The sequence below is a fragment of the Anser anser genome (genome assembly GCF_964211835.1).
Source record: "Anser anser genome assembly, contig: HAP1_SCAFFOLD_127, whole genome shotgun sequence".
Classification (NCBI taxonomy): domain Eukaryota; kingdom Metazoa; phylum Chordata; class Aves; order Anseriformes; family Anatidae; genus Anser; species Anser anser.
In genome coordinates, this window is record NW_028153864.1 from 101,079 (window position 1) to 122,312 (window position 21,234).

The 21,234-nt window shown below is 43.7% G+C and overlaps 1 protein-coding gene and 1 pseudogene across 2 annotated transcripts in view; one reads left to right on the forward strand and one right to left on the reverse strand.

Annotated features, from left to right (window-relative positions):
* Window positions 1-10,790, forward strand: part of LOC310891290 (adhesion G-protein coupled receptor V1-like) — a 74,362-nt pseudogene extending 63,572 nt beyond the window's left edge. The window contains exons 38-49 of the transcript in view: window positions 1,413-1,491; window positions 1,981-2,119; window positions 2,624-2,765; window positions 3,252-3,514; window positions 5,101-5,276; window positions 6,118-6,242; window positions 7,116-7,282; window positions 7,368-7,511; window positions 8,758-8,865; window positions 9,352-9,604; window positions 10,233-10,355; window positions 10,564-10,790. The product of the transcript in view is annotated as an adhesion G-protein coupled receptor V1-like (transcript). The remainder of the gene's footprint in view (window positions 1-1,412; window positions 1,492-1,980; window positions 2,120-2,623; window positions 2,766-3,251; window positions 3,515-5,100; window positions 5,277-6,117; window positions 6,243-7,115; window positions 7,283-7,367; window positions 7,512-8,757; window positions 8,866-9,351; window positions 9,605-10,232; window positions 10,356-10,563) is intronic.
* Window positions 10,791-11,219: 429 nt separating this feature from the next.
* On the reverse strand, window positions 11,220-21,191 carry LOC310891283 (uncharacterized protein). Its single transcript, XM_083853546.1, has 6 exons — window positions 20,732-21,191; window positions 16,347-16,567; window positions 14,046-14,120; window positions 12,794-13,739; window positions 12,332-12,433; window positions 11,220-11,357 (listed from the first exon to the last, which is right to left on the reverse strand). The coding sequence occupies exons 1-4, from the start codon at window positions 20,898-20,900 to the stop codon at window positions 13,626-13,628; spliced, it is 579 nt and encodes a 192-aa protein (XP_083709672.1). The 5' UTR covers window positions 20,901-21,191; the 3' UTR covers window positions 11,220-11,357; window positions 12,332-12,433; window positions 12,794-13,625.
* Between the last annotated feature and the right edge of the window lie 43 nt (window positions 21,192-21,234).

Here is a 21,234-nt window from a genome sequence, read left to right on the forward strand (position 1 = left end):
CTGAGTTAATTCGTTACAGATTGAAAGGTAACTTGCAAGACTCATTGCTGATTTGTGAATAGTTGAGTCTAAAATATGAAAGGAGTAGCATATAAGAATGAAAGATTCATCCAAACTAAACAGTGTTGTATAGTCTCACTTTCTCTTTGGCTGTCTCCTTGAACCATGACCATTTAACACTGATGTGACACTGCATTGGGTCAGCTTTACTTACAATGAGAAAATAATAGTTTTAAGTCATAAGGAAAAAATGTGTTCACATAACATGTCAGTGAATTCTTCTGGTAGAAGAAATAGCCTGACTCAAATACGTGTGTCCGCGTGTGTGTCTGTGAGCAAACTCTTACAGATCCTGGGTGAACAGATCTGACTTCAGGGTGACATGAGAAAATGCAGGAGTGAAGCAGAAATGTCTCTAATTGCCATTACTCCCTCAGGATTTGTAAACCTCAGTAACACTTCTGTTGTCTGTGTAGAGCTATTGCTCATCGTCATCTCTACCTCATAGTGACAGGCTTAGATTCATGGCAATAATCTTCTACTTTTGTTCAGTTTTATCTGAATTGATGGAAAAATGTATATGGATCTAAACATAATATACTTATGGCAGACTCGGTGAAGTCAATTTGGTTTTAGAAAGTAAGTTGAAGTTTATAAAAAGTAAACAAGTAAGTTAAGGTAGTTGTGTGGTGCGGTTGTCTGAAAAACAACAACCTATTTTCTGAGAAGTATTAAGTTTTGACTGTAAAGTTCTGGTCTCTGAAGTTAGTAGACTTTTCTGACATTAACCTATTATTTGGTGTTTTTCACACTGCAGTGTATTCAATTACGATTTCAGGCTAATTGTAAATACCTGTATGTCTTTATGGAGCAGTAGAATATTACAGTATGTGAACACCCCACAAATAAATTAATAGTTGTGTATTTGTAGTGAAATCTGAGGTGTGCCATTAGAATGTATGATGAGGCACTGAAGCACAAATAGAAGATGAAATGCTGAATCATTTATTATTCTTCCTCATTGTCTTTCTCATACTCAGAATGGCAAATGCAAAATATTGAATGTCATTGTAATAAACACTTATAGTGAAGACAAATTAAGATTCCATCGCAAATCTAGACTTTATTGTTTTCTAATGTTTTATGTGCTGTTTAACTTTCTACATTTTCCTTAGTCTTTTTTTTTTTTATGCATTATTAAATATTACAGTGCTAATTCAAGACGCATTATTGCACTTCTAGTAGTAAGGACTCTTTCCAGTTATCTTGCCCACTCCCATTTTCTCCTACACATTTTTTGTAAAGACACTGTAATATTAGTACTGATTGAATAAATGCTTCTGTGATTCTTGAAAATCAAGAAAATTGATTTTATTGTTCTTTAATTTTTGTCTTTCTGTTTTGCCTTTTAGATGTGGAAGGTTTAGCTTCTCAAATTGTTATCGATGCTAATGATGGTGTAAGAGGAGTAATTGAATGGGAAGGTACCAAGTAAGTCTCATCTTCCTTGAAGAACTTACTGTGCCAATTAGTGATTGGTGTTGCCCATTTTCTTTCTAAAAGTAAAACTCCTGTTAAAAATAGGGCCATGTCTTTGAGATGGTAAAGTAATCATTCAATTCAGCTGAACTAGAAAGTGGGATTCCCACACTGAAAACAAAAATTCACTATTCATCTAATCAGAATTCTTTTACTTATTACTACTTTCACTGTTGTCCTTTTATATCACCAATTTGCCTAACCTCCCCAGCCTGCATCAACTCTTCCAGCCTCACCATTCATGTAAGCAAAAAACAAAACAAAACAAAACAAAAACCTCATGTTACTTAATTCAATTTAGATAAGAGAAAAAAGGTAAAAAGGATGCGTTAGAGAACTATAATGTAGGGAATAATTCAGAGTGAAAATGTAATAAAAATGTACTATCTTTTTCAAAAGAACATAATCAGTGAACATTGAGAATTATTCTTTTTATTTTAGTTTTGAAGTTAGTGAATCTCATGGGAATCTGACAGTAATGGCTTACCGAAACAGAGGATCATATGGCAATGTGTCTGTATTTTTTTATGCCCAAAATTTGGAGGCCCAGCTGGGTTTGGATTTTAATGTAACCTCAAGGGTAAGAAGCAACTCTAAATCTAGTACTTTTTATTCTTTCAGCTTCCGTAAAAGAATATCTTCTTGATTATTCTGCAGAATGATCAGTAGTGATGCTAGATGTTTCAGCTTGTTTCAGTTGCTTTGGTAATCTAAATAGAATGAAATAAAAATATTCTTATTCTTACTATTTATTTCTTTTTTAAAAATATATTTTTTAATATAAAGCAAAATGTAAACTTTCAAACATCGATTTCAAATTTAATTTTGATTAGACATACAAACTTTTTCATAGACTATTTTTGCAACAGGACTTTCAAAATAAATTATTCTTTCTTGTCCTCATTCTGTAATGTGCTGAACCTTTATATTTCTGATTCAATCAGTTTATAAGGAACAGAGAATATGGCTCTTCCTATGCTTTCCCTTCCTTCCTATTTCACAGAATTCTGTTTACCGTAGTCAAAAATTTCTGTGTGATATTAACTGATGTAAGTATTCGGTGCTTTATGTGTTTCAACGCTAGACTCTTTTTTTTGCTGATGGAGAAAGGCATAAATCTGTTGATGTCATGATTTTTGATGATGAGATTCCTGAAGGTGATGAGAAGTTCCAGTTAATTTTAACAAATCCATCTCTGGGGCTGGAATTAGGGGAGAACACAACAGGTAAAACTTAGTTTTAATGTTCCATTTCTTTAGAATTCTGTGGCACACATTTTAATTCCACTTTTCTGAATAATCATATTTCAGAAAGCACCATTGTCCTGCTATGGTGAATCTTTATACTCCTTTGGAAGGTTCTGAAACATCCCTGTGAAATCTGTGCAATTAAAAAGTTTATATGTAAAGCAATGAATCAGAAAGCACGAAGATGAGTTTTTCAATGTGTACTACCTCACTGAACTGAGGTCTTTTTAGAGAGTTCATAATCCTTTTCTAGGAGAGACTATATTCTTCCTGTCTAGAGATCTTCCTAGTTAAAGTGAAATGCCTTCCCATTCTCTTCAGGTAATGTCATGGACACATAAGCATTATATACACACTAAAGGAAGAATGTATTTGTGTTTATGTTATGTATTATGTTACTATATATGTATATTTATATTTTACTATGTTAACCAAAGAATATTTTCATTATTTCTTTTTCAAAAGCTACAATTACTATACTTGCCAATGATGATGGCCATGGAGTTTTGTCATTCAATAACAGCAATCACTTCTTTCTGAGAGAGCAAACATCTATCCATTTGATGGAAAGTGTTGCAGTATTGAATATTATCAGAGAACCACCTCAGGGAATATTTGGCACTGTGACTGTTCAGTATCTTGTAAGTGAGATTAATTCTTCAGAGGCAACAATGGATTTGACCCCTTCTCAAGGATATATTGTGCTCGAAGAGGGAGTCAGGTTCAAGGTAATATGCTAGTTATTACCAGAGAAGTCTAGGAAGCTTTTTTTTTGGAAATATTGGAAAGATTTCAGAAATGTCTGTGCTTTATCTTCTGTTTATTTTTTCTACTTCTTTCATTCATAAAGTGAATTGAGTCATGAGCTGTGACTGATTTCCTGTTATTATCTGATGTGGAAGTGTGTGAAAATTAAATGGGCTCATCTTTAGGTGTTTCTTAGTTTGTAAGGGTTGAGGTAAATTGAAAACAGTACACTATAGATAACGTTCATGTGTGCTTTGGAACAGTTCTTTTTATGTAGTCAATCTATAGCTGAAATGCAAACTTACTTTAAATTAAAGTGATAATTTGCAAGCCTAATAGTTAAGATCAAAGTAAAAATCCCATTCTGTAATTTAACATTTTAGTTAGTCTGAACTAAACAGAATGTGCTGCAACAAATACAAAAAGTAGAACAGTTGTCTGTCTTAGGATTGGAAAATAACTTAAGTATTAAGCTCACTGCCTCTATACTGTCCTCACAAGAATGTCAGCTACAAAATGAACTAGCTTAAGTTTGTGAATCCTGACTCTTCTAAGGTTTAATCACAATTCGATTTATTTATTTTTGCCAGTAAAGCTGGTGAAGCTAGTGTTAGCATATTACAGGCAATAGGATAGAAACTGAGACAAACTTTTCTTGGAAACACTGGTTTTCAATTTCTGGCCTTTAGATGCATTTGGAATCACAATGCAGCAGATCTATAAGAAGTTGGAGCCTTCTTAATATAGTTGGTAAATATGGTTTATTGTGGAAATGAACAGAAATATAAAACATTGTAAATTTTGTATTATTTCCAAATGCATCATCACTAACTTTTTATTTTGTACAGCAAGGCTATGCGTACCTATGAAATTTTTTGCTTGTTTGAGTAGTGTGAAGGATGACAGTGAGCCCCAAATGAAAGTGAAGCACTTAGCTTTCTCTAGATTGCTCTTTGCTAGTTTGAGATTGCCTTTAGAAGACCTGATCTTCATCCACAGTGGTGTAGGAGAGGGAAAGAAGCATCGAGAGGAAAGAGTATTTCAAATCTCTCACTATTCTTGCTTTTTTTTTTCCTTTTCCTTTTCTTTCTTGACAGCACCAGTAGTGAGATTACCCTGTTTCCCTGAAGATAGCTTAGCTGCCAACTAAAATAAATTAAAACCAACTTAACTGATTACACTTATAGCTGTGTTGTGAGTATAAACTACCCAAAAATGTATGGAATAAATAGAGAACAAAAGTATGAAATTAGGATCAAAAACTTCAGAGGATCGTAGGATGAGAAAAGAAAGAAAAGAGAACAACAACAACGAAAAGTGAATATGCTCATCTTAGTGTTGCACCAATGGAGGCCACTAGATGGATGGCTTTAGAACCTCAGTCTGAACTCAGTCTGAGCTTGCCTCAATTCTGTCCTCTCCAGCTTCATGAGCTGCTCTTCTCCTGCTATGCTATCCAAAGCCTTATAGTGAAATAAATTTAAAAAAAAGGTAGCACATTCTGATAGAGCTGTGTCATCATCTGTTATCATGTCTCAATAACATTGTATGCTTGTTTTGTTATCAGACGCTGCATATTTCTGCGGTACTAGATGAAGAACCAGAAATGGATGAGCACTTCATTGTCACCCTGTTCAATCCAACTGGAGGAGCCAGACTAGGCACGAGAGTGGAAACTATGATTACAATATTACAAAACCAGGCTCCACTAGGGCTTTTCAGCATCTATACAGTTGGAAATAGGTACTTTACACTGATCAGTAAAAAGGAGATAGTTGCTCATACTCCAAAGAGATAATATTTCTCTACAATTTTGTTTTTGATGGATCGCATTAAAGAAATTCAGCAACCCAATTTGTAAATCTGTAACTTTGAAAGGTATTGTGAAATACTATTACTGCTAAACAAAAGAGTAGAAAAATGCATAAAAAGGACTATTCATAATCCAAAATTTCAATTTATTTATTATTATTTTTCTTTATAAACTAATACTTCACTAGTGCCTACATATTCCACTGATAGTATTCCATGTTAAAAGTTCCAAACCTCATATCAGTGTCCAGGAAGTCATACGTTTTATAATTTACTTTCATTTTTAAACCTGTAAAAAATATACTTTCACTGAAGGCTGTTTTTCAGAAGCAAGTGACACATATGGACTGCCATTTTTAAAAACCATTCAGCTGAAACCATACAGATTAAATAAATTTACTATTTAAATAAAAAATGTATGTATGCTATTTTATTAATACATTGATATTTAGAGTTAATAATTTATATTAATATTTAATAATAATATTATCTAAACATTTATTACGTGAATTTAATATACTTAAATTTCAGTCTGTTTAAAGATTTTGTTGAATTGCCTATGATTTTGCATGATTGTAGTAAGGATCATTGGGAAACCCTAATTAATGTAGCTACCAGTCCATCAGATACTGAAACCTGTTATTAATATTTTCTTTTTATTTCTGTTGTATATTCTGCATCTGGAATTGTACAGTAAAAATCTTATTTTTATTACAGCAATGAATATACTATAAAATAATTTTTTCCTTATTTTTATGATTCTCACATTTAGGACAAATTTCATCATAATTGAAGAAGCCAACACTACAGCTTATTTGAAAGTTTCACGGAGTAATGGGCTTAACGTTTCTGTGAGCGTTGAGTGGGAGACATCATCAGATACTGCATTTGGCATCAGTACGTTCACTTTACAGAGAATGTCCACTGCTTTTGTAGAAGTGGAGATAGTAAGAGAGTAGCCAAGCATACAGGAGATGTAGCTTGGGAATGTAAATTCAAGTATTCAGACACAATTCAGTTAATATTTTCCTATGTAAGATTTAGTAGATAAAATACTTTAGCTGCTTAAGAATCACCTTGTCATCAGCCACTTCTGCCAGTTTCAGTAATCTCTATTTCTGTCTTTGCTGCTAATATGAACATTATTGTCACTAGCCATTTATTTATTTATTTATTTGTGTGTGTGTAATAAAATTTGTTCCGTACTACTTGTAACTCAGGATCTTTCTAACACAGTATAAATGACATGTGACATGCAAGAGTCTAGCTCCTGGAGTTTAGTTCTGACAAGACGGTGCTTAGGGACCGTCTTGGAATAAAAACATGAACATGTTGTAAATGGGGAACAAAACATGAACATTTTGTAATTTGTCTTTTTTTTTTTTTTTCTTTACTACTTGCTATCTAGCTAATTCTCTTGTTAGCTAAATTCCAAGATCAATTATTATGAGTCAGACTCAAATTGCCTATATGTCTTCCATGTGCAGTTGTAATGAATGAAAAATACATTTACTGCTTAACTCTCATTATATCCTTAGCATTGTAACATTTCTATGTATTTATATACACTTATAACAAATACTAAGACACAACTTCATCATTTCTCATACTAGGTCTGGCTTTGGGAGGTAAATAATGGGAATGGGGTTAGAAAAGATCTCAAGAGTAATATAATAGTAAATAGTGTTTTTATTTTATTTTATTTTATTTTATTTTATTTTATTTTATTTTATTTTATTTTATTTTATTTTATTTTTTACTATATTGCAGGGGGTGGTATCAGTGTCCTATCTGTCTTGCAAAGTTTTGTGGAAGAATCAGCATCTGGTTGGTGTTTCTTTACCTCAAGAGAAATCCTGTACGGTGTTCTGTTGCGTATGCCTCCAGCTTTGTTTTCTACTGTCTACCAGTGGAAAGGAGTATTTGTTCCTGTTGAGGTAAATGTTTGTTTTTGAACACCAGACATGCTAGTTAATAAGGAATTTAAGTCACAATCTTACTTTTTTTTTATTCTTCTTGCAGAATTTCAGTATGTGGAATCCTACAAGTTGTGTGTCTTTCCAAATTGGAGCCTCTTCCTACCTTGTGGTTACTCATGGAGGAGCCACACAGGGAGCTTCTAACAACAGTGTGTATGCATTCATGGCTGGACACAGATTGTTGTGGGTAAATCGATTTTAATTTTAAAATCTTAAAATAGTATGGGTTGGCAAGGACCAAGGGAGGTCCTCCAGTCTGGCCATGTTTTAGAAAAAAGCACTCTGTGTGACAAGAGTTAGTTTTGTGTCCTAAAATACTACATAACTTCAGTGATGTAAGTTTGTCATAGTTAGTTGTTTACATTGTTTGTATTTTTTATATATTTACATTTGAGGGTGCAGGGAGGATTACCTGGGAATCACAGAATCACAGAATTGTCTAGGTAGGAAGAGACCTCCAAAATCACCTAGTCCAACCTCTGACCTAACATTAACAAGTCCTTCACTAAACCATATCACTAAGCTGAACATCTAAACGTCTCTTAAAGACCTCCAGGGATGGTGACTCAACCACTTCCCTGGGCAGCCCATTCCAATGCCTAACAACCCTTTCGGTAAAGAAGTTTTTCCTAACATCCAACCTAAACCTCCCCTGGCGCAACTTTAGCCCATTCCCCCTTGTCCTGTCACCAGGCACGTGGGAGAACAGACCAACCCCCACCTCTCTACAGCCTCCTTTAAGGTACCTGTAGAGTGCGATAAGGTCGCCCCTGAGCCTCCTCTTCTCCAGGCTGAACAACCCCAGCTCCCTCAGCCGCTCCTCATAAGACTTGTTCTCCAGACCCCTCACCAGCTTCGTTGCCTTTCTCTGGACTCGCTCGAGCACGTCCATGTCCTTCCTGTAGCAAGGGGCCCAAAGCTGAACACAGTACTCGAGGTGTGGCCTCACCAGAGCCGAGTACAGGGGCACAATCACTTCCCTAGCCCTGCTGGCCACGCTGCTTCTTATACAGGCCAGGATGCTGTTGGCCTTCTTGGCCACCTGGGCACACTGCTGGCTCATATTCAGCCGACTATCAACCAATACTCCCAGGTCCCTCTCGGCCAGGCAGCTTTCCAACCACTCATCTCCCAGCCTGTAGCTCTGCTTGGAAGTGGGGGAAGAAATTCTCAAGCAATCAAGTCATAGAACATTTTCTGGAAAATGTATGATAAGTTATGTTAATTCTGTAAATTAGTTGCTTATATATATATATATATATATATATAAAATATAAAGTTTTAAAAGCTATTTCATGTATAGTTTTATACATAATTTTGGAATTCTTAACATTCTATGCGTACTTTTTCTCACTATATACAATGTAATATAAAATGTATTTGTTTATATACATATGTAGATAAACATAGTCACCCTCATATTTCCCTTGCAGATACAGACTCTTTCTGTTCTGGATACCAGACGTGTGAAACATTTTGCAGTGGAGGAAGAAGACTATTTGATTATTGTGAGTCACACAAACAGTTCCAGTTCCATCCAGGTTTGAATATTCTTCAGTCTTCTCTGGCTTTAATGTGGGTAGTTTGCTTATTTCTGAAAGGATAATGAAAGGAAGTAAATCTATAAGCATGTATTTCTGACATATTATTTTTGTTTCTATTGGAAATTTATAACAGTTAAAATTCCAGACTTGTTTGGATGTATAAATACTCTCTACCTGAGTGTATAATTTACATCTGGTTTGTTTTTATTGCTACTGTTATTTCAGTTTTGAAATGTAGCATGTAAACAAAGAAGTAGCTTCTGAATATAAACCTGTTCCTCTGAAGAGCAGGCACAGCTTCTTGCAGTAGGGTTAATTACCAATTACTTACCAGTGGGCTTCTACTTTAAAGTACAGTCCACCTAAGAATATAGGAATTCAGTTCACCATAAATCTTCCCATTTTTTTTGGCATGTCATTTAGTTTTAGTTCTCTCGGTGCTAATTATGAATATATAAAGAAAAGATTTTTGTATTTCCACAGGTTTTCCAGTGGAATAAAGACATATTTGTTCTGCATCATCAGCTTCCACTTTATGGAGTTGTGGACATAGCCCTGTTTCCTAGAGGAGGCTTTACGTACCTGTTAGTTTCTTTGTCAAATACCAGCCAAAACATTCTCTTGTATCAGTGGTTGAACAACGAGTTTAGGAAGCTTCATCAAGTACCAGCAAAGGAAATAAAACATATGGAGTCCTGGATTTCTGGATCTGATGTCTTTGTAATTATTGCAAAAGGTATTTAGCAGAAAACAAAGAATGAGTTTGCTGAGTATACAATGGCTTGTTTGATAGCAAAGGCCTTTGTGGTAAAGGAGTTTAGAAAGCTATTGGAATCACTGCGGGGGTGACAGTACTCAATAAGCATTTAACCCTAGTAAGTATTTTATGAAAGTAATCTCTACTTTTTCTCTCAGAAAATAAAAGCCTTGTGCTTGTTCTCAAATACTTACAAAACAAATGAAATGCTTTCCCAGTAACAATGGGAAATAATAACTCTATTTAATCTACCTGCTTATCACACTCTTTCTAAGCTTTTCTGAGCTTTGTGCCACACACAGATCACTAGTCAGCAAAGTATACGTGTATTTTATTACAAGGTTGACATTTTATATGTCATTTTGTCTCTATGGCTACTAAAAAGTTTTTGTTGCAGTCCACAGGTTTCTTTGCAATTAGATGTTGTCTAATGTCAGTCTTAATGTTCTTGCATCGAAGTTATGCACCAAATAATAAGGAAAATAATACAATCAGTGTCACTTCATAATTAAAGCTGCCAGACTCTGGCTTTTGAATGGCCACCAGTGTGTGATTTAACTAAAAGGCAGCAAAATAATGTGAGTTTTGTCATTTTGTTCCTTGGTAGACTCTGGAAATTCTTCTGAAATTTTTGTCTGGGAGACAGGGCAGTCTACTTTTTGACACTTCCAATCTCTTCCAGTCCATGATGTAAGAAATATCCATGTCTTCATGCCTCCTTCAGGTTTAGGTAAGACTTAAATGAGATTTTTTTTTTTTCAAATCCTAGTATATAATGCTGGAATTTCAGAAATGCATGTCTTTATTTTTTCATATGTATTTATCAGACCTTAAAAGTCAGTGTAATCAGTGTTCTGCAAAGTGCACTTCTGGCATTAAGACAGTAACTTTTAAATATATGACTAAAAAAATATTCTCTTCCTCTTTGCTCCATGTAGTCCATGTCCTCCTAGCTGGTAAGGATATAACAACACTGTATGCTTGGAACTCTGAAGCGAACCAATTCTCTATAATGCTGGAAGCCCCATATGCAGATCATATCACTTCAGTTACTGCAAGGTCTCTGAACATCAGCAAGAGCTTGATTGCTTTGTCCGTTAACTCCAGCTCACAGATCTATGAACTGACCACTATTTCCAACCAGTCAGATTTTATACCTAGGTAGGCTTTTTTGTTTATATAACTTGTCTGAGACACCTTGCGTTTCTTTTTCTGTGATACTCATTTGTGATAGCGGAGACTGTTATGTTTCGTTGTATGGTGGCCTATTTCATTAGTGCTTGTTGTGGTTTAACCCAGCCGGCAGCTAAACACCACACAGCCGTTCGCTCACCCTCCCCCCTCCCTCCGTGGGATGGGGGAGAGAAACGGGAAAGTGAAGCCTGTGAGTTGAGATAGAGACAGTTTATTAAGACAGGAAAAAAATAACAATAATAATACTGATAATAGTATTAATAATAATAATGTGTACGAAACAAGTGATGCACAATGCAATTGCTCACCACCCGCTGACCGATGCCCAGCCTATCCCCGAACAGCCGGCCCCCCACCCCGACCAGCCACCCCTATATATTGTTTAGCATGACGTCAGATGGTATGGAATACCCCTTTGGCCAGTTTGGGTCAGCTGTCCTGGGTCTGTCCCCTCCCAGCTCCTGCTGCACCCCCAGCCTGCTCGCTGGCAGGACAGAGCGAGAAGCCGAAAAGTCCTTGGCCTGGTGTAAACACTGCTCTGCAACAATTAAAACATCAGCATGTTATCAGCGCTCTTCTCATCCTAATCCAAAACATAGCACCCTACCAGCTACTATGAGCTACTTAACTCTGTCCTAACTGGAACCAGGACACAACATGTCATTCACAAAGAAAAATCTAAGTGTTCGACTCCTGGCAGTCTACCAGCACAGACAGCAAAATCTGGCCTGCTGCGAGACCAGGAGATTGCAGGAGATCTTCTTGTTCACATCGCACATAGTGCATTTTTGGCACACTGCAAGATGTTGCTCAATTCGTGCCTTCAAAGAGGACAGAAAAAAGCTGCATCCAGTTCAGAGGCAGGAACAGCCCTTCTGAGAAGCATGTCCATCCCATCATGCTGACTCCATCCCATGGGAAGGGCAAGAGTCACACACATCAGGCTGAGCCGCAAGCTCTTGAACCATGTTGTGGGCACAGTCGTGGGCATCAGGGAAGAGCCCACAGTCCCCAAACAAGAGGAGAAGCACAGCCAAGTCATTTGAAACCCAACTAGAATTGGACAGCTAAATCAGCTGAAACTGAGGTAAGCGCCAAGGGTGCTTTTCCCCTGCAGTGACATGTGTCTCCCGGCAAATGAGACAGCAAGGACTGCTTGGGCTGTGCCTCCTGCCTTGAACTCGCCCAGCTGCAAGCAGCGCTGTGCGGGAGCTGAACACAAGTTCAGCAGAAGCCCTTTGCTGCTGGCTGGATACCAATGTTTGCACGGAACAGCTCGGACCACTTATGGTAGTGCTGGGCTAGCAGCTGCCCCTGGGACACGGCGTGACCCACAAGCGGCAGCAGAGGCTCTCGGCCTTCTCTGGCGCTCACCAGTGCCTGCCAGGTGTGAAATTGAGTGTCTCCGCTCTGATCCATCCCTTCCTGCTGTGCAGGTTACGGTGTGTCCACACATGGATTTAGAACCTCAGCTTCCCAAGTCTTATGGCGGACAGAGTGAAATATACCCACCAGGTGCTGCCTCCTCTAACTCCTTTATGATATCCTCTACGATGTCAGAGGATGTTGGGGAAGATTTTCTTATTTCAGCATTGTCCTTCGCTGTTAGAGGACCTGAACAGAAAGTAGGAAGTTAACTTTGGCACCAGTGCAATTTGGAGAAGCAGGGCTTAGTTTGTGAAGTCAGTGAAATGACTTCCCACCCCTGGGATACCAGCTGGGCTCCAGCGCCGGAAGCAGCCGAGGATCTGGCAAAGCCCTCCCTGGGGACACTTCTGCAACCAAAGCCCCGTGAGAAGTTTCTGTCCCAGTGCCATCTACATCAATAGCTCAGTAGGAGAGCATACCAGGGCTCGTGCCTTGACAGGGCACACACACACGTGCCGGTCTATACCCTCCCACCTGCAGAGATGCCTGGCTGACGTTTGGGCTTGAGCTGGCAGCTCTCAAAGGAAGTCAAAAGCCACAACTTACCCAGGCCATCTCCCAGAGCTTCAGTCCTGGAACCCATCTGGGAGCCTGGATCACCTTCGCCTTCGGTCCCATCTGTAAACACAAGTGGAGTCCCTCCTGTGAACTACGCCAACATACTCCTTCTGACCAGAGTGACAGAGAATGCGGTTCAAAGAGGGGACTGCTCCACGGCACTCGTCTCTCCCTGCCACTCCAGAGCATCTTGCAAACAGTTGCTGGGTGCCTGCAGTGGCACCGTGCTGGTACAAACTAAGCATGCGTGGAGCTGCCCGGAGAAGGGCCCTCCCCGTGCCCACCCCAGGTCTCAACTCAAGCGCAAGGTGCCTGCTGGCTCTGCAGCACCTAGATGCTCCTGCCTTCCGCTGACTTACCTGGCAGATTAACCTGAGGCTCGTGGTCCACATCAGGCTGAGGTGTCGAGTAGCCAGAGCCTACGAGAACTGCTGCAATCAAGCACAGAAGAGAAACATTCCCCGTGCATGGTGTGATCTACCTCTTCCTTAGTGACCTGCAGCGACTGGAGGGGGCTCAGGCAAGGATGTGGGACCCAGACACGAGCCAGGATTTCCAAAGCCGCAAAGGGGCCTGCTGAGCTGGAGGCTCCCTCTTGGCCTCTTCCCAAATCCTCTCTCCAGGCTGTGCGCAACACCCCGCAGGGACCACGCCGCCAAAGATGTGGCCCCTCAGGTGTTTCTTACGGGAAGATCTCTGCTGGACACAAAGGAAGACCCCACTGCAGGGGGAGCGTGCAGACCCCGGGAAAAATGATCATCCATGTTTGTCATGGAGAAGCCCCCTGGCCAGTGAGCAGCTGAACCCTTGCTGAGCTAGCTCAACAAACCCTTAACAAACAGCAAGGAAATGAACACGGACAACTTACCACCTGTGGGACCCATACTGGCAGGCTCAGGAGCAGGATTCCATGGAGGCACTTGACCAGTACTGCCTGTGGGCACAAGTGGGATCAGACACAGGTAAGGGGAGCTTCCATTGCCTCTTGGGGCCTGCCTCTTCCTCAGTGACCGGGAGGCACTGGCTGGGGCTCAGGTAATGACATGGCCCAAACAGGAAGAAAAGCCTGGGTTCTTCCCTCTCTGTGGAGAGGGGCAGGGGTGGCATCTCTCCAAGTGAAGAAATATTCAGGGCTCATTTGTGCAAGCCCCCTCAAGGCACAAACGCACTTGGAAGACCCCGAATAAACTATTACAGCCCATTAGCCATCTTCCTTCAAGGAAGCACACTCGCAACGTACCTCGGGGATCCTCCTGAGGCTCCAAACCATGATCCAGCTGAGAAGCTGGATATCGAGAGCCAACATCGTCATCATCTAAAATCAAGCAGAGATGAGAGACGTTGCCATGGCATGCTGTGCTCTCCCTCTTCCCCAGCACCCTGCAGTGACTGAGGGGGCTGAGGCAATGTCACGGGACAAAGATGCAGGTGGAAATTTCCCAAGAGGGGCCAGCGGCCTCAGCCCCACAGGGGCTCAGACCCGGGCTTCTCGGCCCCAGCGCCGCTCCCGGCCCCCCCGGCAGGAAACAACCCCGCAGCAGCCACGGCCCCACCGTGCCACCCTGCGGGGCTTCTGCCTCCTGCCTGCCCCCTGCCCGCGGTGCCCGCCCGGCCCTGCTGCCATCCCGTCCCCGTCCCCTCCATCCATACGCGTGCCGCGCAGCACCATGCCGCCCAGGGTTTGGTGTTGGCCCCGGCCCTGCCCACCCACCTGCTCCCGGTGGTCGCCATGGCGCAGCCTGGGCACCCCGGGCACACAGGGCCACCAGGAGGAGGAAGAGGACGCAGGCAGGGGCCGTGGCTCCCCACACTCGCACCATGCTTCCACCACCGCCGCTGCAGCTGCAGCTAGTGCTGCTGTCAGGACCGGTGCGGAGCAGTGCCTGTGGGCTGGCCCAGCGTCACAATGGGGTGTCGGGATGTCACGGCCCAGCACTGCATCACCGAGAGGTATTGTGACCTCGCAGCCCTCCCGGTGTCACGGAGCAGCGTTGGGACCTCATGGCCCTCGCAGCGTCACGGAGAGGTGTTGTGACCTCACGGCTTGGCACAGCGTCACAGCAGAGTTCCGAAGAAATTCTGCATTTCAGCTTACACTTCTTGCTCATAGGCTTTCAAGTAAAACTCGTGTTTTACCCGATTTCCAATGGTGATTTATCCGGCTACAGAATCTGTCTTTGAGACTAGGGAATGTTACCCAATGATTTCCTGAATTGCCAAGGTGATGGCATTCATGCTCTGCGGGTGGCAAGTCGCAGGCTGGCAGCCAGTTGAAGGAGCTGACACGGTGTCTGTGGGCTTTGAAGGGCACTCGCCTTTGCAAAGGGAGATGCTGTGAGAAGCGTGGCTGATCTTTGCTCTTTTTGTTGAACCTCTTCTTTCTTCTTCCCCGCCTCTGAATGCAGCCATTACTTCCACGGGGCTGACCAGTCTTTGAGGTGCACAATCACCGTCCCAGTTCCAGCACAGCTGTCCCACTACGTGCACTGCTGTCCCAGTACAAGCATCAGCATCCCAGTACCAGTGGAGATGCCCCACCAAATCTGTCCTAGTACCAGCAGCATGGCCCCAGTAAGAGCATCACCACCCGAGTACCAACATCACTGTCCCGCTTCCAGTACCACCTCCAGCACCCTGATTGCCCCCAGCTCCACTATTGGTATCTCCACAAGGTCCCAGCACCACTACCGGCATCTCTGTCCAGGACTGGTAGCAGCATCCCCAACTTGGTGCCAGCATGCCCAGCCCCAGCTTCCCCCGCCCATGCTGGTATTGGCAACTCCAGCCCCAGCAGCCCCAGCCCCAGCATCCCCCAACCCACCGCGAGCACCCCAGACAGGCACCTCCTGGGGACCCCTACAGACAGCCGGCCCATTGGCTCCCCATCACAGCTCCATGGTACCAGTGGCGGTACCACAGGGCCCGCTTCCACCACAGATGGGAGCAGCATTGGCACCCCTGCAAAAGAGAGGAGGTGGAAAACCAAGGAAACCCTACTAACCTGAAAGTACCCCAAACTACCCCCACCCCTGTCTCCAGGGCCTGCTTGCTGCCCCCATCCCTGGAGCGATGCTGATCCCATACCAGCCCGCTCACATCCCCACCATCCTCCACCTGCTGCCTAAGGCCAATGCCTGGTCTGGGGTGCCGGGCTCACAGTTCGTGTGGTGCCGCTCCCACCTGCGGTGCTGCCCCTACCCGCTGCTCCTCCGTGTCCCCCCAGCTGTGTCTGGGGTCAGCCCATGGTGATGGGGACACTGGTGCCCCACCGCCGCTGGAGCTGAGGCCTGGGGGCCATGCCGCACAGGGAGCCCCTGCACCCCACAGGCTCCTGCCTGCTGCAGGCCCCCATCCACCCCGGTCCCCCACCACCGCTTCTCCTGAATCCTCTGCTCCCGGGGCAGCTGCTCCCTGCTCCCTGGAACCTGACCAGGAGCAGGGGGCAGCCGCCACTCCCCTCAGAGGACAACGTGGTGCTCCCCAAAGATGAGGGGACACAAATCCCACCACCACCCCCCCAGACCACTCTGGCTCCACCAACCTGTGCTGAGGCGGCACCCGGTGGTGAGTCTGCGGCAGTGGCACAGCCACTGGTGGAAGTTTTACTGGCAGTTTTCTTCCTATCACCAAAGATTTTCAGCTCGACGTCTTTGTGGCCACCATAGCCAAGATGGCTGCCATTCGCCACTTCACGCAGGAGACATTCTCGGTTTACAAGCAGCAATCTAGAAGGGCACCTTTCCGAGTCAGCTCCCTTAGTACCTGGATCAAGAAGTTATCATCGAGGTGCTTTAGGAATTTCCTGGACCTGTTTGTGTCTGTTCCTTGTCCTTCCCTGCTAACATCTGGCAACCCAAAGTCACCCACCCACTTAGGGACAAGGGCAGCTGATCTGGAGACATTGCCTAATTCCTTATTGAACCATCCAGCCGTGTAGTCACCCGGGATGGGAGGCCTATCTCCAACTCCCACAACATCCATTTAATTGGTTTGTCCCTTAATCCTCACTCAGAGGCTCTCAACCGTGTCATTGCGCCAGCCCCCTGCCTCACCTGCCCTGCCTATCCCTCCTGATGAGCCTAGGACCGTCCCTCGCAGCACTCCAGTCACAGCCCTCTGCCCAACCAGTCGTGCTTATGCCAATGATGATGTAGTTCTGGGGCTGAGCCAAAGCTTGCCAGTACGTCTGGCTGAAGGCTCACCCTTTCAGATGCACGGTATTTACAATAAAGGGTTCTCATTCATGCATCCCGTCAAAATAAATAAATAAGTAAATACATAAAAAAGAAATGGGGGAAGAGAAAGAGAGAAAAAAGGATTTTACATGATCTTGGTATCAATCGTACTTTTGCTGCCCTTCGGCACTGTTAGGGGTTCCTCAGGCTCTCTCACAAGAGCAGGGCTGTCCCCCACTTCTGCTCTCTAATGAATTCAGTGCTGCAAAACCAAACCAGAACAGAGGTGTTGCTGAACTAACAAAAGCAGAAGATTGATCAATAGCTAAAGGGGTGAGCTTTGTGAAACCTCTCTGGCCCTGGCTGTTTCCTGCAGTTCCCCACCATCACGGAGATGGGCCAGAGCCCCCTCGACCTGCACGAGGGCTTGGGAGTGAGACAACAGGATCGTCCAGTTTCTCCTGTCCACTCATTTCTCCCTTACTCAGGGAATGCTTAAGAAAGAGGCGGAAGGGCTCTCAAAACCAGGAGCCCTCTGTGTTCAGCATTGCCATCATCTTCATACTTTGGGCGCTAGCACACGGAAAAAGAAGAAATTACAAAGCTCTCTCAGCTGAGTCACAGGAAGAGCCGCTCTCAGCAAGAGCGCTGCAGACTGAGGCCACAACATCAGCCAGAAAATGCTGAGCAAATGCAGCTTTCTCACAAGCCTCCTCTCTCCTCAGCGCCTGTGTCTGCTGGCTTTCACAAAGTGCCTGTCAAGACATTGCTGCAAGGAAAACATGCAGGCTGTTTCTCTGCTTCTTCTGTGACCTGGATTTGGAAGAACCACCACCATGGGACACTTCTCAAACAAGGCATCAGTATTGGCAGCCACCCTCACAGGGAAGAACCCTTTCCTAACGCCCAGCCTGAACCTGCCCTGTCCCAGCTCCGTGCTGTTCCCTCGCGTCCCCAGAGAGAAGAGATCAGCGCCTGCCCCTCCACTCCCCTCCTCAGGAAGCTGAGGGCCGCCATGAGGCCTCCCCTCAGTCGCCTCTTCTCTCGGCTGAACAAACCAAGAGACTTCAGCTGCTCCTCACACCTCTTGCCCACCAGACCTTTCACCATCTTCAGCAACCTCCTCTGGACACTCTCCAATAATTTTATGCCCTTCAGGACACAAAACTTGTACTTTCAGCTTCAGTCCTTAAAGAGTTAATGAGTTTCCCTCGAAGTGCAACGGAGCGTTTAAGACCAGTCAGAAGATTTCTTCCAAACTCTTTTAGCATTTTCCCTTTCTAGGATTTACATCTCTAGTCTTAATAGCTGATCTTCCTTCTTTCCAAATTATAACTATAACCTTTTAAAGGATTTACTTCTGCCTTTTTGTATGACAGAATTTGTTTGGACAGTTTGACACTTGCTGAACTATCATGGAATCACTTAGGTTGGAGAAGATCTCTGAGATTGAAGATTTGAATGGATTTGATTGAAGATTTGAAGGATGTACCCCTTGAAAGGTATGACTGGGAACTTTTTACTGATGGTAGTAGTTTTGTGAAGAATGGAGCACGATATGCAGGGTATGCAGTAACAACCCTGAAGACAGTAATTGAAGCCAAACCTTTACCACCTGGAACATCAGCACAGCGAGCAGAACTGTTAGCCCTAACTCGAGCACTGGAACTGAGTAAAGGAAAGATGGGAAATATTTGGACAGATTCAAAGTATGCCTTTGGAGTGGTCCACGTTCATGGAGTATTATGGAAAGAAAGAGGGCTGTTGTCCTCACAAGGGGCCAATATAAGATATCACGAGGAGGTGTTAAGTCTGATAAATGCGGTACAAAAACCAAAACAAGTGGCTATCATGCACTGCAAAGCCCATCAAGGACGAACCTCGAAGATATCAGAAGGGAATCGGTTGGCAGATCAAGCAGCTCGACAAATTGCTCGGAAGGTGCGGAATGTGATGGCTTTGGTACCACTCAAGGCAGGCCCCACTCGTCTTAATCTTCCCAAGGAAGCAAGATATTCGCCAGAGGATGAGAAATTAGCAGATCTCCTAAAGGCCCGAAAGAACTCTGATGGATGGTATGTAACCGCTACGGGCCAGGTAGTAATACCCCCCTTGGTGATGCGAGAAATACTTCAGATAAGACGTAATGAGTGTCACTGGGGTGCAGAGGCAATGGTAACATTTTTAAAACGTAGCATTATCTCTACACATATGTTAACAGTGGCAAAATCAGTAACGTCAAAGTGTGAGATTTGTTTGAAAAATAATCCAGTAGCAAGAAAACATGCTGAAATGGGAAGAGTGAGAGTAGGGATAGAACCAGGAGATTACTGGCAAGTTGATTTTGTAGAGTTACCTAGGACTAGGGGATATAGGTATTTGTTAGTAGGGGTTGACACCCTGTTTAGTGTTACTAATGTCAACGAAGGAAACTACCGGTGCATAGTAACACATGAAAATAGCACAGATTATGGGATAAGAGAAATATTGGTATATCCAAAATTGGATAAAGGGATATTGGTAGCCCACCAAAAAGGATCTAGAAGAAAAAGGGAGGACCAGGTACCATGGACACAAGTGGTACAGATCCCACACGGGCAATCATCAGAGAATTTACTGGTAGGATTGATTAAAGATTTTGCCATAATGAAAGGAACTGATAGAATTAAAATTCAGTTGGGCATTAGAATCTCTATTTGCACAGGTAGCTGCTTATCGAAATAGAGAAACGATTTATAAACTTACAGGACAAGTAAGGCTTTAGAGATTTTAATATCCAACTACAAGCTACAACTAAAATGGTGCTACAAAATCGATTGGCATTAGATACGCTGTTATTAACGGAACATGGAGTATGTGGATTTCTAAAAGATCGTATTGATCATTGCTGCATCCACATTCCAAATGTGACTATTGATATAGAACATGACATAGAACAACTGGCTCGAGTGGAACAAGATGCAGAACAGGAAGAGAAAGATATGACAACAAGCTGGTTGGATAAAATTCTTAGCGGATGGAATATTAGTAATTGGGTTAATGGACACAAGTGGTACAGATCCCACACGGGCAATCATCAGAGAATTTACTGGTAGGTAAAGGTAAAAAGTTCAACTCTGATGAAGACATCTTACTTCATCCCGACGACCACCCGGACGACCACCAGAGAGTGATATGCAAGCGCAGAAGGACTGATTAGATAATTAGCATACAAAGCGGGGCTAGGCGGAGCTAGGAAATGAATATGCATAGATGTGTTGTAAAACTTAATGCATATGTAATATTTTAGGAGATAAAAGAGAACTGAGTGAACAAATCGGACGAAGTTAGATTTGGGCAGGCATGCCCCTAACTTCCAGCGCCTAATAAAAGCACCTTCATATAATCACTTTGTGGCTTATGTGTCTTCGTGAATGCTAACAAGATGATCAGGTCCAACCGTTAACCGTGCACCGGTTAACCGTTAACTGAGAGCCTTCTCTCCTTCGGCTTCTGGCCCCAGACAAATCTGAGGGAGGAAGAAGCTGAGGCCTGTACATGGCAAAGGACAGAAGGTGAGGCTTGGCTGTCCCCGAGAAGACAGAGCTTCAGCCCTGTGCCCTCCAACCCTGGGCCCATCCACGGGGAGACAACTCATCCTCACCCCCAGAGGGGACTCCGGAGCTCGACCCGAGCTTTCTGCTCCTCCAAGGAGCCACATGGGAGGAGACGGCCACCCTCAAGTGAGATTTTGCAAATGAGGATCTCTTACCTTTGGTGGTGGCAGCACCTCGGGTCTCCCCTCTGGTTCCAGTTGCTTGTGCCAGCGTGTGGCAATCCCAGCCCTGACTCCAAAGAGTTAGGAATTTTTTCTTGTACTCCTTGAGGAGAGCTGAGCCGTAGGAGCGTTGGCATGGGGTGCCCTGGCCAAAATCGGCCATCCGTGCAGGGTCAGGACCTGAGGAGGGCTGGCTGTGGGGAGCCTGGCCTCGGCCCAGGATCAGGAAGGGCCCGGGCTTGTGTGTGGCTGCGGCACTGCCAGTTTGAGCAGGGGGTTCTCGGGTGAGCGCTGTGCAGGGTCGCTGCCGCGCTCACAGCCCTTCTGTCTGCTCCTGCTGTGCTGCTCCCCAGCTCCCTTCCCCTGCGTTCCCTGCATGGTGGGCACAGTCTGGCTGACCCCCAGCACCGAGGACCCTCAGGGTTACTTGTCAATCAGTCACAAAGTCCTGCTGTGGGTTCCTGGGTGTTGCTGTACATAAGACCCGGACTGCTGTG

What these genes read in the sequence shown, in the direction of transcription:
- LOC310891283 (XM_083853546.1), bottom strand. Translation starts at nt 20,900, where the DNA reads ATGGCCGATTTTGGCCAGGGCACCCCATGCCAACGCTCCTACGGCTCA. An exon ending in AGGTGCTGCCACCACCAAAG is followed by an intron (nt 16,568 to 20,731) that starts GTAAGAGATCCT and finishes TTCTTGATCCAG; the next exon opens with GTACTAAGGGAGCTGACTCG. An exon ending in CGGGTGCCGCCTCAGCACAG is followed by an intron (nt 14,121 to 16,346) that starts GTTGGTGGAGCC and finishes GCTTGATTTTAG; the next exon opens with ATGATGACGATGTTGGCTCT.